Source organism: Gouania willdenowi, chromosome 6 (assembly GCF_900634775.1).
Source record: "Gouania willdenowi chromosome 6, fGouWil2.1, whole genome shotgun sequence".
Taxonomy (NCBI): Eukaryota; Metazoa; Chordata; class Actinopteri; order Blenniiformes; family Gobiesocidae; genus Gouania; species Gouania willdenowi.
Window position 1 is genome coordinate 11,485,492 of NC_041049.1, and position 15,155 is coordinate 11,500,646.

General features: G+C 39.4%; 1 protein-coding gene across 1 annotated transcript; it reads right to left on the bottom strand.

The window, feature by feature from the left end:
• Positions 1–701: 701 nt before the first annotated feature.
• smo (smoothened, frizzled class receptor) lies at positions 702–9,589 on the bottom strand. The gene is made up of 12 exons (XM_028449870.1): positions 8,924–9,589; positions 7,918–8,117; positions 7,620–7,829; positions 6,481–6,653; positions 6,178–6,397; positions 5,957–6,080; positions 5,000–5,092; positions 4,626–4,734; positions 4,319–4,504; positions 2,629–2,777; positions 2,358–2,492; positions 702–1,638 (listed from the first exon to the last, which is right to left on the bottom strand). The coding sequence occupies exons 1-12, from the start codon at positions 9,177–9,179 to the stop codon at positions 1,028–1,030; spliced, it is 2,466 nt and encodes an 821-aa protein (XP_028305671.1). The 5' UTR covers positions 9,180–9,589; the 3' UTR covers positions 702–1,027.
• Between the last annotated feature and the right edge of the window lie 5,566 nt (positions 9,590–15,155).

Sequence of the window (15,155 nt, forward strand, 5' to 3'; positions counted from 1 at the left end):
TGACTTTATAATACTGTATCATGTTTTTCTGCAGTCAGTGCCTTCTCCCTCTTCTCTGTTTCAGATGTCGTGAAGCTGATGATGGCAGTTCCTGATCTGTGGTTCACGGCTCAACTAGTCTGAGACACTCTGATGTTCTATCTCTCTATCCTGTTCTGTTGGTCCTTCTGTCCACTAACCCTAACCAGTCACAGCAGATGGCTGCCACCTCTAAACCTGGTTCTAACGGAGATTTCTTCCTGTTAAAAGGGAGTTGTTTCTTCCCACTGTCGATAAATGCTTGTTCATGTGGATCTTGTTGGATTTTTTCTTTCTTATTATGAATTTTATATTTTGATAAGTGCATTGAGATGACTTTGTTGTAAATTGCGCTATACAAATAAAGCTGAATTGAATTTAACTGAAAATGAATAGTCATTTTTAATTGCAAATTGTGGAAAAAACTCGCAATTTTTCCACAAATCTTGCAATTTCTCACCAAAGAATTTCACAAAATTCCTCTAAATTACACCAAAATTGGTTATAAAATTAAGAATTGAACTGATATTTGAAACTAGGGCACAATAATTTTAAAGTTGTTCTTTTTTCCCCATACCTAAAGTCTACAGCGCACTTGAGGTGAAACTGGTCCATATTTGGCCCCTGGACTAAAATGAGTTTGACATCCCTGGCCTAAGACAAAGTCAGCCCATTGATTGATATTTGAGTGACAATTTGAGCTTTTATATTACACATCCGTGCTGTTTCAAGCCATGTACGGTTTAGCTGCCTGCTTTGTTTAGCCATTCATGGAGTTAAACTTTATATGGTCAAAATAAAGATATAGAAATATTCTTATTAATTTATTCACAACTTTGAAACACTGACTAGCTTTTTCTAAAAAAGAAAAGAAACAATAACTGATCGGTTTACTTTACATTTCAATGTTAACTTGGTTCACTATAGTAAGAATCTATCAAAGTATCCAGCACTTTTTCATCTTACTGTGTTTGTGTGTGTGTGTTGAACTTAGAGAAATCCTGGTGCTTCAGAAGTCAGAATCAGCATCCATAAGCTCCGCCTCCATTAAGTTGGTCCTGGAGTGAACGGGTCCGTACCCGGCCCTCCGTCCCACCGGTACTCGAGCCACCTGTGCCATCCTGTCAGACAGCCCGTCAGTAAGATCCACGTTTCCTTGGTACACACTTCGTTGCCAGGTGGAGGCTAAAGCTGCAGAGCGAGGCTGGAGGCCGAGATCCTCCGGACGATCATCAGTGAAGCTCAACGCGTTGGACACTAAACCGCGGCTATAGCTGCTTCCCATACTCTGGCACTGCATGTAAGGACACCTCTCCTCATTGGACGGATGCTGCAAAGGTTGGAATTCTTGGTAAGATCCAGGAAGTGCTTCCTCCTCCTCCATCTTCAGCTGTTGTTTTTGTTGTTCCCGTAGATTGGCCATCAGGGTGGTGTGGGACGGCAGTTTGGGGAGGCGGGGAACTGAGCTGCGGCCAAACTCACGCTGACGGTCCATCGGCATCTCCTCCACTGGACGCACCTCCTTCTTCCTTTTCTTCTTCTTCTTTTTCCTCTTTATCATCTCTGGTGAGATCTCAGCCTCCACCATCCACAGCCTGTTCCTCTCCTCTGGAGGCGGCACTGGGAGAAAATAAGAGAAAACACGTTTCACCAGGTCACATTTAGTGTTAGATGGTGGCAGTTAGCCTCATTAACATCAGCATTCAATCTCTTGAACGATTTGTCTTAAAATAATATATACACTGTTATTTTCTTCTGTATCCAGCTTTGGCGTCTGATATTTCTGACTTGATATAAAGCCCAAAGTAGATAATAGAGACCAGAGGCTTGTTATTTCAACATTATTGTGCCCTAGTTTGCACTTCTACGTATACATAAAATACAAAGTATGTAAGAAACCAAGCATATCAAAGCAATGAATGATAGCTATCAGTCCCAACAGGATTTTCACTTTAAATTTCCTAGATTTTTCTGGATTTTTTCAACTGTTTAACAGTAAAAAACTACCACTGGAAAAACGGTAAGCCCCTGCAAATATTGTTTTCTTTGTAATTTTCACTTTCTCCTACAGGCTGAATTGGATGCCTCATATTGCCGAATTTGGTCCCCGGACCATGAGTTTGACACATATGGGCTAATGGGACCCTCCTTCGCCCATTGAAAATGAGCTGCAACAAATATTCTATATTCTATTTTCAGTTCTTCAAGAAAAATGGTACATCTTCACCGTAGTGTGAACTACTGCTAGTTCTATGATTAATTAATATGTTCAGATATTGTTAGTTGAAAAAGACTGATGTGGCTTTATCAAGAGGACGGATCTGGGTTGGGGCTCTCACCTGGCGTCCCAGTGGGAGTCACAGAGATGTCTTGAGGCAGGATGGCACCTCGTCTGGCAACCATCTTCGTCACATGCTGTGCCCAGGCTGACGACATGTCATTGGATGGCTCATTTATGTCAAAGTTAATTCCAGCTATGAGGACAAAGAGCAAAACCCCAAAAGTCCAGTGTGACTATAGAGCATTTAAGAACACTGGGCAATTATACTGTATCACGTTTGAATGGACTTTCCTAAACATGTATAGTGCAATCTTTAGTGAAGGACTCACCCACGGGTCCATCGTGGGACACAGTGTGCATGCTGAAGGAAAGCTCCTTCTCAGGGTCCTTGTGGAGCTCCTTTCTCATGGCGAAGGCCTTGGCGATCATCTTGCTCTTTTTCAATCTTTTTGGCTCGTTGTCACTGCGACCAATTATTCTGATAAGAGAGAAAAGGAAAGAAAAATTGTAGTTCAACATCCTAGAAAATGTGTGAACTTTGTATGATAAATTTGTCCGAGTTTTCCACTTAGTATAAATAGTAGGCACTAGTGTTGTAGTACTGGAGGTGGGTCTTGGTTTCGAGACCACATTTTGAAGGTCTTGGTTTTGTCTCGGACTCAAGAGCATTTCTACTTGGACTAGCCAGACTTGAGATTTTCTGTCAAGACCAGTGGAGACCTAGCCTTGCCTGCAAGATGGATTCTACTGGTGTTCACAAACACCAGAATCCATCTTGTCCTGTTCTTGCCTTTGCCTTTTGAATTCAAACCCAAATGGTTCGAACCAATCATGAGGCAGTGTTGTGGTTTAGGGCAAGATATCTGGGTGTGACGAAGGCTGAAGCACTGAAGAAAAACTGGCGCATGCGCAATTGCAGGGAGAGGAACTAGCTGAGCTACCGCTATTAGCATAGCTCTGAATCAAAATAGAAAGATGTCCCCGGTTCCGAAAGGATTCGCCAGACACAAACCAAGATCGATATGGAGAACTCGAGTTAGAGGGAGGGCTACACATCAATCTGGTTCTTGCCAGGTTAGTGGAGACCAGCACTGATCTACTGTTCTTCAACCTCATTAATGTGATCATAAGGAGAAGCACTTTAAACTGTTGCTGAATGACAATTGTTGTAATTAACTTCAAACATTCAGCGTTAGCTCACTGATTGTTTTGCCTCCTTGGAAATCTTTTCCAGTGCCTGATGTGTCAGACACCTGCAAAACATTTAGATACCACTCCATCTTATTTCAAGTCAGAAATATCTCTGAACACTTCCTCATTCACCTGACAAATAAACATCTCAAGATTTTAGTTGAACACATTTTTCAAGATTTGAGATTGATGTTTCTGAACAACGTTTGTGTGCTTTGAAGGAGTTGCTAACACCTTGTTTTTGTCTATCAAATGTTTTTAAAAGAAAACTAAGATTAAAAAGAGAATGCTCTTTAACTGTTCAACCTTGTTATAGTTTTTTAAAATAGATTTTTATAGTATTGGTCTTGTCTCATCTTGTCTCAGTTTTGGTCTTGACTCGGTCTCAACACCCAAAAGACTTGGTCTTGTCTTAAGGTGCGTTCACACTGAACGTGACTTCAGCGATTACATTCAAAATCAATGTAAACGCAACGTCAAGCGACGCGACTTAGAAGTTGCTGGAAGTCGCTCAAAGTTGAAAATGCTGAACTTTTTAAGTGACTTCGAGTGATGCTGTGTCGTGACATCCAATCGACAATGACTTTCTCCATACGTCACTCCCCTGGTCGTCCCGTTACTGGGGTAGATGAAGTGATGAAGCAAGCAAAAAGCGCGATTATGTTCAAACGACTCATTATGGGCGATTTAAGCAACTATAGTCCCTGAAGTCATGTTTGGTGTGACTCTGTGCATTCTGAAAACACCAGTAAGCACTATTTCCTAATTCTAACTTCAGGTTACGATTTTAAGTGCTTCCATGGCAGAAAACGCTCAGGTTTTACTCACCTGCACCAGGTGCGTTTCCATATGAGGATGGTGGCCTTGGTCCAGACCCAGGTGCTCATGGCGATACCTGTTCCAAACATGGAGAACAGGTTGATCTTCTCCACCATCAAACTTGGCCGGTTCTTGATAGTGCACTCAGGAATGGGCTTGTTGGTTTGAGAGGCAATGGTCACGTTGGCTTCACACCTGCAGAACACATCACGTAAAAGAGATTTTATTCTGTATCCACTCCAGCACACTGACACTGAGGGGAAGAGTGAACCTGATGAATCTGAAGATGGTTTTGTAAGTTACGAGAGAGACTCACAGCACATATTCTCTGAAACTTCTCTCCCATTCAGCCTGGTTGAAGAAGTCATAAAAGTGGCAGCCAAAGGTGATGAAAACAAACCCAAAGGCGAGGAATCCAAATATACCTGATGTATAGAAGCAAAACGACACATTACATGAGAGGTATTACACAATTTGATCGCATCAGAATCAATACACAAAGACTATTGCAAATCTTACTAAGAAAAAGACTTGTGGTTGGTTCATAATATTCAAATTTAAAGATGCAAAAGAGTTTTATTAATGTGCTTATGAAAAAAAAGTAAAGAAGATCAAGTACAACTACTATGCCAGCCAAAGGCATACTGTTTTCAGAGACATGAAAAGTTGATTATAGGTGAGCAAACTTACCAAGTCTAAGCATAGTCTCATTGATTTTACTGGCTGCTTTCTCACTCAGCAAACCGGGGTGGTTACTCTTGATGGAAAATAATGTCATAACCCCTAAAAAAGGAAAGAGATTTGTCATTCTCATAATTTTTTATTTAGATTAAAATTGACTTTTGGCAAAAAGCCTGATTGGATCAAACTTAAAGCTGCAGGAGATTTTTTTTCTTTTATTAGATTAAGACATAGTGTACATGCTTTGATCAATAAATCAAAAATCATTTGCTAGAAAAAATATTGAAAAGGTTGAAATTTCTGCTTGAAAGTCTGTTTTGATCTCCGTATAAAAAGAGTATAAAAAGTTTTGCGCATTGCATTGCAGGATATGGAGTTCCATAAATGGACGCATGAAAGTTCTTTGCTTTATTCTCACTGTGATTTCTTCTGTTTGCCCCCAAAAACTCTTCTAAAGTGTCTTACCAACCCATTTATGGGGCTTTCACTGTCTGAAAGTTACAGCAAAACAATGGCGGATGTTTATTTTGGGGCTTCCACGGAAAGATCCGAATCCGGCTGAAATTAAATGTCTAACTAAGTGAGCTGATATCACAGGGAATATTGGAAACAAACTAAGCCAAGCACTGTCTTCCTTTTCTGGCCAAGAAACACCAGAAATCATGGTAAGAATGGAGTAAAATCACTTCTATGCCTCCGTCTATGGGACTCCACATCCCACAATGCAATGCGTGAAACTTTTCTGACAATTTCTAAACAGAGTATTCATAGTAAAGATCAAAACAACTGTTCCAGCGGCAATTTAAACCTTTTACATGTTTTATTTTCAAGCAAAAATATTAGATTTATTGTTCTTTGAGGCCTACAAATTTGTCTTCATCTGATAAAGATTTTTTTGTCTCCAACAGCTTTACCTTTTGGTTAAAACCTGATCAAGCTGTGGTTGACAGAAATCTGTGAACAAACCTCGAATGAGAAAGTAGCCACCAACCACAAGCACCACTCCAATTGGTGCGAGCACAAAACCTGCACGGTATCTGTAGTTCTTATAGCCCACGAAACAGATTCCACTCACTGAGTCTCCGTCCACCTGAAGTGGAAGACAGCAGACAAAGAGAAATTAGAGGTTCAGAGAAATAAGGGTGGAATCATGTGAGAAATGTCTGTTTGAAGGGTTTCACACACACCTCAGCGATAGCTAAGATGGCCACGGTAAGGACGAACGGAATGGACCAGGTGACCATGTGAAAGTAGGATGTTCGACCCGTCAGAGGCTGCTGAGTGGTGCCCAGGGCTTTAAAGGAGGTGTGCCAAGCGTAGGTCAGCATGACAAACCAAATCACTCCCGACATCAGAGAGTAGTACACGATGATGAACGTGGTGACACATGAGAGCGTTTCTGAAGATCTGCAGACACAAAGACACTAGGTTAGACCTTTTACTTGCAATCCTTTAACTTGACTTATTGGTTTTGATGGTTCTTCACTGACGAGGGCTCGCCAAGTCGCATTGTGTTGTCACTCTTGCACACAATCTCTTTGCGTGCCCCATCCAGGAACTGGGCCAGCCAGCCGATACTGCCCACAAAGAAACAGGCATTGATGTAGAAGAGGATGACGGCTGGATATCTGTTGGAATTTTTCCAATCAGCGAGAAACGTGGCCTAATTCAGGAAAGAGATGACAGAATCCAGACGACAACAGAGTTTAGTGACAGTTGACTTCATCTTTAAATGACGGGTGCGGTAGTTACGGAAGCGGATTTGGGCCAATTTTGATGGAGAAAATAATTTTGGGCAAATCAAGAATAAAGTTGAAATGTTGAGAAAGGAGTCGAAATGTCAAAATTAAAGTCGAAATTTTGAAAATAAACTCAAAATACAATATCGTGATAGAAGTTGAAGGTTTGCTTTTTAAATCAAATCTACGGAAGCTGACTAGGGCCAATTCACTATATACAGTATATACAACAACACTCTCCATCAAAACTGGCCCTTATCTGTTTCCATACAGCTGCCACCTCTTCCAAACTTCACTGGTTTTTCCTTCTGAACAGATTAAGTTTTTGGCAATATCTTATCAAAGTCCTTGAAGAAATAACAAAACCATGTTTATGAGCTAGAAGACAAAGAATCTCTTTGTTATTAAACCCAACTATGAAGTATAGTTGGGTTTAATACGGCCAGGATCAGCTGTTTGTTGTCATGGTGAATTGGCCCCAGTCAGCTTCTGTAGATTTGACTTCATTAGTAGATCTTTGACTTTTACCACAATATTGTATTTTGAGTTCATTTTCGAAATTTTGACTTGAATCTCTACATTATATTTCAACTTTATTCTCGAAATTTCAACTTTAATCTGGACATTCCGACTTTAATCTGGACATTTCGACTTCACTCTCGACATTTCTACTTTAATCTTGACGTTTCTACTTTAATGTTGACGTTTCTACTTTAATCTTGACATTTCTACTTTAATCTTGACGTTTCTACTTTAATCTTGACGTTTCTACTTTAATCTTGACATTTCTACTTTAATCTTGACATTTCGACTTTATTCTTGATTTGCCCAAAAATATTTTCTCCATCAAATTTAGCCCTAATCCACTTTCCTAAATAGTTGTGTCATACCAAGGTGAAGAAGGTGCATAGGAGGGTGATGGTGCCAAAGTAGGCTATGTAGGCGTGCATGTCGTTGTGTTCTTCCTCTGTGAACAGAGGATTGTCGCACTGGATGCCACAGCCTTCCACGTCTTTGTACCAACTCGACTGAATGTCCGTCTTCACCAGCGGAGCCTCACATTGGCCCGATATGTTGAACTTGAGCTTCTGCACCTCATTCTGTAAAGAAAAGGTGCTGCTGTTGGTGATCCTGGCACCTGAGCCTAATAGAAGCAGGTACAGAGAAGGGTATGACAGGGAATCATACCGAGCAGCCCACAGGGAACTGGTCACATTTGAGGAAATTGGGCCAGCCTCTCTCCTGGTCCACGATGCTGCACGGCCTTCGCGTGGCAAGACACAGACTCTGGCTGGGCAGCTCAACGTGACCGTTTTCACATTTAGGCATGTAGACGGCACACAGCAGAGGCTGGACCACCGACCAACAGCGAGGAGCATTTCGCAGACCTTAGACAGTGAAGGAATATTATCGGAGAATTCAGAAACCAATTCAAATGATGATTAACCAACAAATGGTTAAATCACATTTTCCATAATGTCTATTATAGTCATTTACATTTTTTTTTCTTGAAAAACATGTCTGGCCATTAAAATGTGATAAAAAATTTAAAAATGTATTAAATCAGTAAAATCACTATTGCGTATGTCTATTATTTACACTACTTTTAGCCAGATTTTGGCTTTGAGACTAAATAATTATACCAATCTAATCATTACCTTCTTTAAAATTTACCACTTGTCACCCTAATGAATAAATGATTGAATGAAAATAAGAAAATGCTAATGTTTTAGAGAGTTTTAGGCAAAGGATTAGTGTATATGTTTATAAATAATAATAAAGTATTTTTTCCAGCTCTAGGTGACATAAGATAAAATAAAACTTTATTGATCCCCCAATGGGGGAAATTTAGATGCTGCAGCAGCTCCAAAAAAAACAACAACAACAACTGGGAAACAGGAAATTTAACAGCATCAAACAATAATTAAATAAAGGAATACAAAATACAATAGAATTAAAAAAAATACAAGGCATAAACACTATGTAGGAAATAGGAAACACGAAATATAACAGCATCAAACAATAATTAAATAAATGAATAAAAAAATACAATAGAACTAAATAATTAAATTATATTATTCATTAGGCTTCTGGAAGCCTGTCATTTTCCTATCTGCTGATGACAGGCTGATGAATATTTTCCTTATTATAAACAGAATGTATAAGTAGTAGTGATGGACCTGTTCAATCTTACCGGACCACATGTTCAACTTCTCAAAAGCCTCCTGCTGGGTGTTGGAGTCCTCAGCCAGGACCAGGGAGGTGTGTGTGTACGGTAACGGAGATCCCAGACATGTGTTGTATTTCAGAGCCTCGCAGGTCGTTGTTTTCTTGCATCGATCCTCAAATATGGTTCCGTTTGGAGAGAGCGCAGCGTCGGAGCCGCTCAGCCTGGCGCTCCAGACGCACAGCATCGCGTAAAAGCCAACAATGGGACTGCGGGAAGACATCTTGGTGGGGGGAATAAAGATTGAACCAAGCAAAAATCCGACCTCCTGGTACACTTATGCTTTAGCAAACTGCTCTTTAAGGGAAGCAGGAGTGGAAAATGACTCCAAAAAGATGCGCATTGGTCTGTTTTGGGAAGAAAAGAGCACAGGACGCGTTAAAGTTTCCCAAACTTTTCTATTCTGCGCTGTGCCCGATCCCCGCTGGATCGAATCCCTCATAGTCCGTCTTGTTAGATCCAGGAAAAGTGTCCTCAAGTCAGAAAAACACGTCTGATCCACTTCAAACAGCATAAATCCTGCATTTCACTCGCTATTTACCAAAAAATAAACCCCAAAAAAGTTGCAGATTCGCCCTCCCCCCAACTTCCAAAAAAACCTTGCCATGAAAAAAGTGTGGATGTGTGTAATAGGATCTGCAGCTCACATGCACCACCCCTTCTCCTCAGCACCCCCACCTCCTTTGCTTTTTTTTTTTTTTTTTTTTTTTTTGCCTTCTGACAAAAACTTTAGTTGGAGGATTGTCCTGCGTCCTGTCCGTCCTCCCTAGTGTCTGTCCTCATGGCACACTGACTGTCCACTACCGACTGTCTGTGGGTGCTGAGGGTTGGTGGGTACTCAGTCAGCTTGTTGTGTTTGGCCTGTGGTATGCAACATGGAGGGGGAGAGAGAGCCCATGGAGGCCAAAAATCCTCCCATCCCCCCGCTTTAAGTGGAAAAATGTGCCTTATGGTTCAGAGATGCTTCATCTTGCCTCATGAAGCAGACAGACCCCCAACTGACAGACCAACTGACAGTCAGTGACAAGCAATGTATCAAATATGGACTTTTAACTGGTGAAACATCCTGAATAGCAATAAATAATATACATGCGTTTATCTTGTGTTCAATATGTGATGAGTAGAGATGAGATGAGGTTGTTCTATTATGGAAATTAAATTTGTACCAGTATATAAAACAGTGTTTGTCAACCTTGGCGTCGTGAACCCATATGGGGTCAACTGCAATTAAAATGGAGTCTAGTACAGGGGTCACCAACCTTTCTAAAACTGTGAGTCATAGTTACTGTATAATCCGAAGGGCTACAAGTTTGAAAAGAGCTTCTCAAAAACGACATTTTCACAGTTTTACTTTAATTAGAGGCTAAGATAATAAGCAAGGAAATGTTTAAGTTTCAACACGCAACATTTTATTTATCCTAATTTATTCAATTGTTAAATCTTCTACATTTCATTGGTAATCCCCATGTTGCTATTTTACTAACAAACTCACTTTTACAAATCGTAAAACATGTAAAATTAGTAAAATCCACCTTGCATTTAAAAAAAAAATACTTGTTTTATTTAAATCATATCATCATATATAATATAACACAACCCATACACCAAATCGGCAGCATTTAAAACCTTCTGTCACAATGTTTCAGCAAAAATAAACATTTAAAGTTGGTTAGTTGAATGCTAAAAGTTTATCATGTGCAGCAGTGTTTAATTAAGTATTAACTACATCTGTCGTCTGTATTTATCTTTGTGAGGTTAAAAGTTAATCACCCCCCAGTAGGCTAATTGGTAATAATAATAATAATAATAATAATAATAATAATAATAATAATAATAAATAAATAAATAAATAAATAAATAAATAAATAAATAAATAAATAAATAAATAAATAAATAAAAACTTTACTGATTAAAATTATATTTTAAAATATATTTCTTTTTCAAATTAACACATCACACACACATTAAATATCAAACAACTGTATTCTATACTTAAACTTTCTCAAATATAAATATAGGGTAACACTTTACTTGAAGTTTCATACATGGCTGACATTACGCTGTCAACATGACACCTGTCATTAGCATGAACATGGTGTCATTAAGTGTCGTTTGCTAAATTATGACACTTTTGGAGCTGTTTTGGCATTTCTTGGGAAATCATTGTCATGACAACTTGTCATTAAGAGCGTACAAAATGACCAACAATTGTCATTAGTTACCCTATCCCCTAACCACCACTACTGGGCTCTGGACATATTACACACACTCCACACACTCCATACTGATACACCTTCACAAACTCTTTTGATGAATGTGCACCATATGAAGAAACTTTGAATGACATGCGTCCGCCCGTGCCCTGCTTTTAAAATCCCTTTTTACAAACTCGATCGGTCCTAGGACCATTCACAGGGTTTCATCAAGACAAAAAAAAAAAAATCAATGTACCTAACCCAAAAAATGCCAACATAGCTCCAAAGGTGTCATAATTTAGTGAACAACACTTAATGACAGCCTTAATGACGCCTTATTCATGCTAATGACAGATAGCATGTGTCAAACTCAAGGCGCGGAGGTCAAATCCGGCCCATAAGAGCATCCAATTTGGCCCGCATGCAGGAGAAATTAAAAATGACATAAAAAACATGAATCATTGTGTAATTAAAATGACCAAATAATGCAGTTCTCAGCCCCTCAAAATCATTCTAATGAAACTCCACAAAATTTGCAGAGGCTTGCTATTTTCCCTTTCATCACAATATGGCAGACATTTTTAACTGCAAATTGTCAAAATAGCACGCTATTATTATTATTATTATTATTATTATTATTATTATTATTATTAATAATAATAATAATAATAAATCTGGCAATCTTTCCACAAAATTACAAAGCAATTACAAAATCAAGATTTTTTTTCAATGACGATCCTACAAGCTATTTGTCATTTAATGCTTGGATGTTTTTATTATACTGTATATTGTATACATCATTTACATGTGGAACAATGTGAAAACTAGAGCTTAATAATGTTGAAAATGCTTTTCATTAACTGAACCCGGGGCTCAATAAAGATGGAACTGCTTTATAAAATGAGTTTGACATGGCTGGAATATGCTGGAGGAAGGAAACAGACTCTACAGCAGTGTTCCCAAAACTGTATATACCCATGTACCCCGTTAGCCTTTCTTACCGCAAGTACCCTAAGCTCATGTTATACATTATTTATTTGTGTCTGCAGGCTCGTCTAAAATCTTTCCTGTGTCTCGTCAAACATTAACCTTGAATTTAGGCCTTTTTTTTTTTTTTTTTATTAATCATGTATTTCTGATGTTTTGCTCATTTTAGAATTTGAATTTTACCTTTTGGTGTATTTTAGAGTTGTGCCACATTTTATTATTAATGGATGAGAAGAAAAAAAAATACACATAATGGTAAAAAATAAACTGAAAAATGTTTCAGTGTACCTCCTGAGAGGTGTTCAAGTACCCCTAGGACAGGGGTCTGCAACCTTTACTCTCAAAGGAGCCATTTTGCCTAATCTCGCCTGGATTAAAGTCCTTCCGGAGCCGAAAAAAAAAAAAAAAAAACCTTCACAACGAAGACAATACAGTGTGTAAAATTCTACACGGTTAAAATAATATCAAATACATTTATGAGTTAATGGGTTTGAAGGGCTACAAAAAATAACTTGAACTTGATAACACATTATAATGTCAGTCAACACATGCTAATTGCTCATTTCTTGAAACATATCAAGCAATCTATTTTCTTCCAGAATGGTCTTTTTGCTAGTTTAGTTCAGTCAGGACTGCTATAGTCAAAATAAATGTGCATTTTGAGCGCTTTACATGGATATGCAAGCAGTCGTATATTTGGCGGTATGGGTCTGTTCTGGGACCTCCTTGCCCTTTCCACAAGCTTACGTGGAAAGCCGGAGGTAGGGAGAGCCCTCCTCCCTGACCTTCCCTGAGCCCTGGCTAAAGGCTAAAGCAAGGAGAGCGGTTAGCGGAAACCCCCTGGAACAGATCAGAGCATATGTTAATGACAATAAAAATGACACCCAGTTAGTTGGATACATACTGACCTGGAGGAGTTAAGGTGGAGGTGGGTTGCGAGATGCTTACTGAGGAGGTAAAAGGCAGCTGTTGCAGTTTAAGTAGTGCTTCCTGTATGCTTTGACCAATAGGGAGCCAATCTTGGCCGTTGGTTGATTGGAGGTGTGGCTGGCTTGACGTCCGCGGCCTGCCTGAACTAAGGCTATGCTAAATTGATCTTACCAGGGATTTACAACTTAAGGTTATAGCCACAGTTATTGCACAATGTGATTTATTTTTAGGTTAACAAATTGTTTTTATCCCAATTTTATTTGAAGTTAATGCCATTATTCATCAATACCCTCAATAAGAAATAACAATTCATTATTTTATTTATTTTTTGAACGCTATCGGGAGCCATTGCAAAAGACTCAAATAGCCACATGAGGCTCCAGATCCCTGCCCGAGGGGCACACGTTCCCCAGTTTGGGAACCACTGCTAGTCTACAGTATAAAGTGAAGTGTGTGTGTGTGTGTGTGTGTGTGTGTGTGTGTCCTTTAAACCCTCAGCAACATGGCTGCCTGAGTGAGTCAGAAGGACCACACACAGCCTCACTCCCTGGGCCAACACGCACACACACACACACACACACACACACACACACACACACACACACACACACACACACACACACACACACACACACACACACACACACACACACACACACACACACACACACACACACACACACACACACACACACACACACAGTTAAATGACAACACGTCACATGTTTAAATGTATGCAGCCTCAGATTGATGATGCACAGTCCACTGAGTGTTGAGCTCCTGCAGCTGTGAATCAACACACACACGTCTAGTTTAAATTGTGTTTGCGTCAGAAGCTGTTACACACGCACGACTGTTTCTCCTCACTTTTAGGATGACACAGATCAGATCAGGTTTTAGGCTGAGTGGCTTTCATCTCAAAGAGAGGAGATCATTGTCTGTGTTGGTTTGTGCTTGCAGCTTTTCTGCTTGATCAAAGTAAAACTAAGGTATTTCAGCTTCACTTAGGACAGTTACTTGTATTACTATCTCAAGGCTCGGGGGCCAAATCCAGCCCTTTACAGCATCAAATTCGGGCCGCAGGAGACAGTAAAAATGGCAGAGAAACATGGATTTATGTGTAAATTCACCAAATAATCCAGTTGTGGATATCTTAAATCCACAAATATAATGAAAATCCACAGTATTTTTTATAGGTTTGCTGCTTTCCTTTGCGTATATCACATGAATGAAGTCATTTTTAATTGCGAATTGTAAAAAGAAGTCACACCTATTTGTGTTCCTCTCGGATCAATTTGACCCCAAGCTGTTTTATCTGTGTAAAACTTGTCTGTCTGTGTGTGACCCATGTTTGATCTTACATCCCCACACCTGAAGGTGCAGAGTTGATACTTTGAGGTCAGGGGAATGAGGTTTTAGGAGGTTTGGAACAGCTCTTTCACAGTAAAAGATTTTCAAGATATATAAACATTAAAACTGAAAGTTTGACCTGATGGTGGCACTGAATGAAAGGTCACATCATCACCACAACCAATAGGGTTCATACTATTGTGGTCGTTAATGTCAGCAAATCTGAGAAGATTTGAATTAAAACTATTCAAGACAAAATCATTCTAATTTAAAAGTTTAGCCTGACGATGGCACTTTTTGTACTCAACAAATAAACAAAGTCCCTGATGCAAAAATGTGGTCGACATTTTTCTGAAAATCATTTTCTGGAGGCAAATATCCCTGGGGTCAGATTGACCCCAAGGGTAAAATGTGTTAGCAATATCTGAGGATAATAGGAGAGTTTAACGATGCAAACAAGTGCAAATTCGATCAATTTAAACCTCACACAAGGGAAATAAAACCCTATGAGCCACGACTTAGACACACACTCTGAACTGTCTGTTCAAATGCTGTGGTTTCAGGGAACATTTATTTTTCAGTGGCAGCCCACAGAATGGTGTGGGTTGAGCAGCAGCACAGAACATGTGGCAATCTGCAGTGGGAGGTCTTGGCAAGACGCAAGCAGGCCGGCACAGCAACCTTCACCTTTAATAACATAATAAGGAAATTATACAGAAGTACAATATATTATTAGT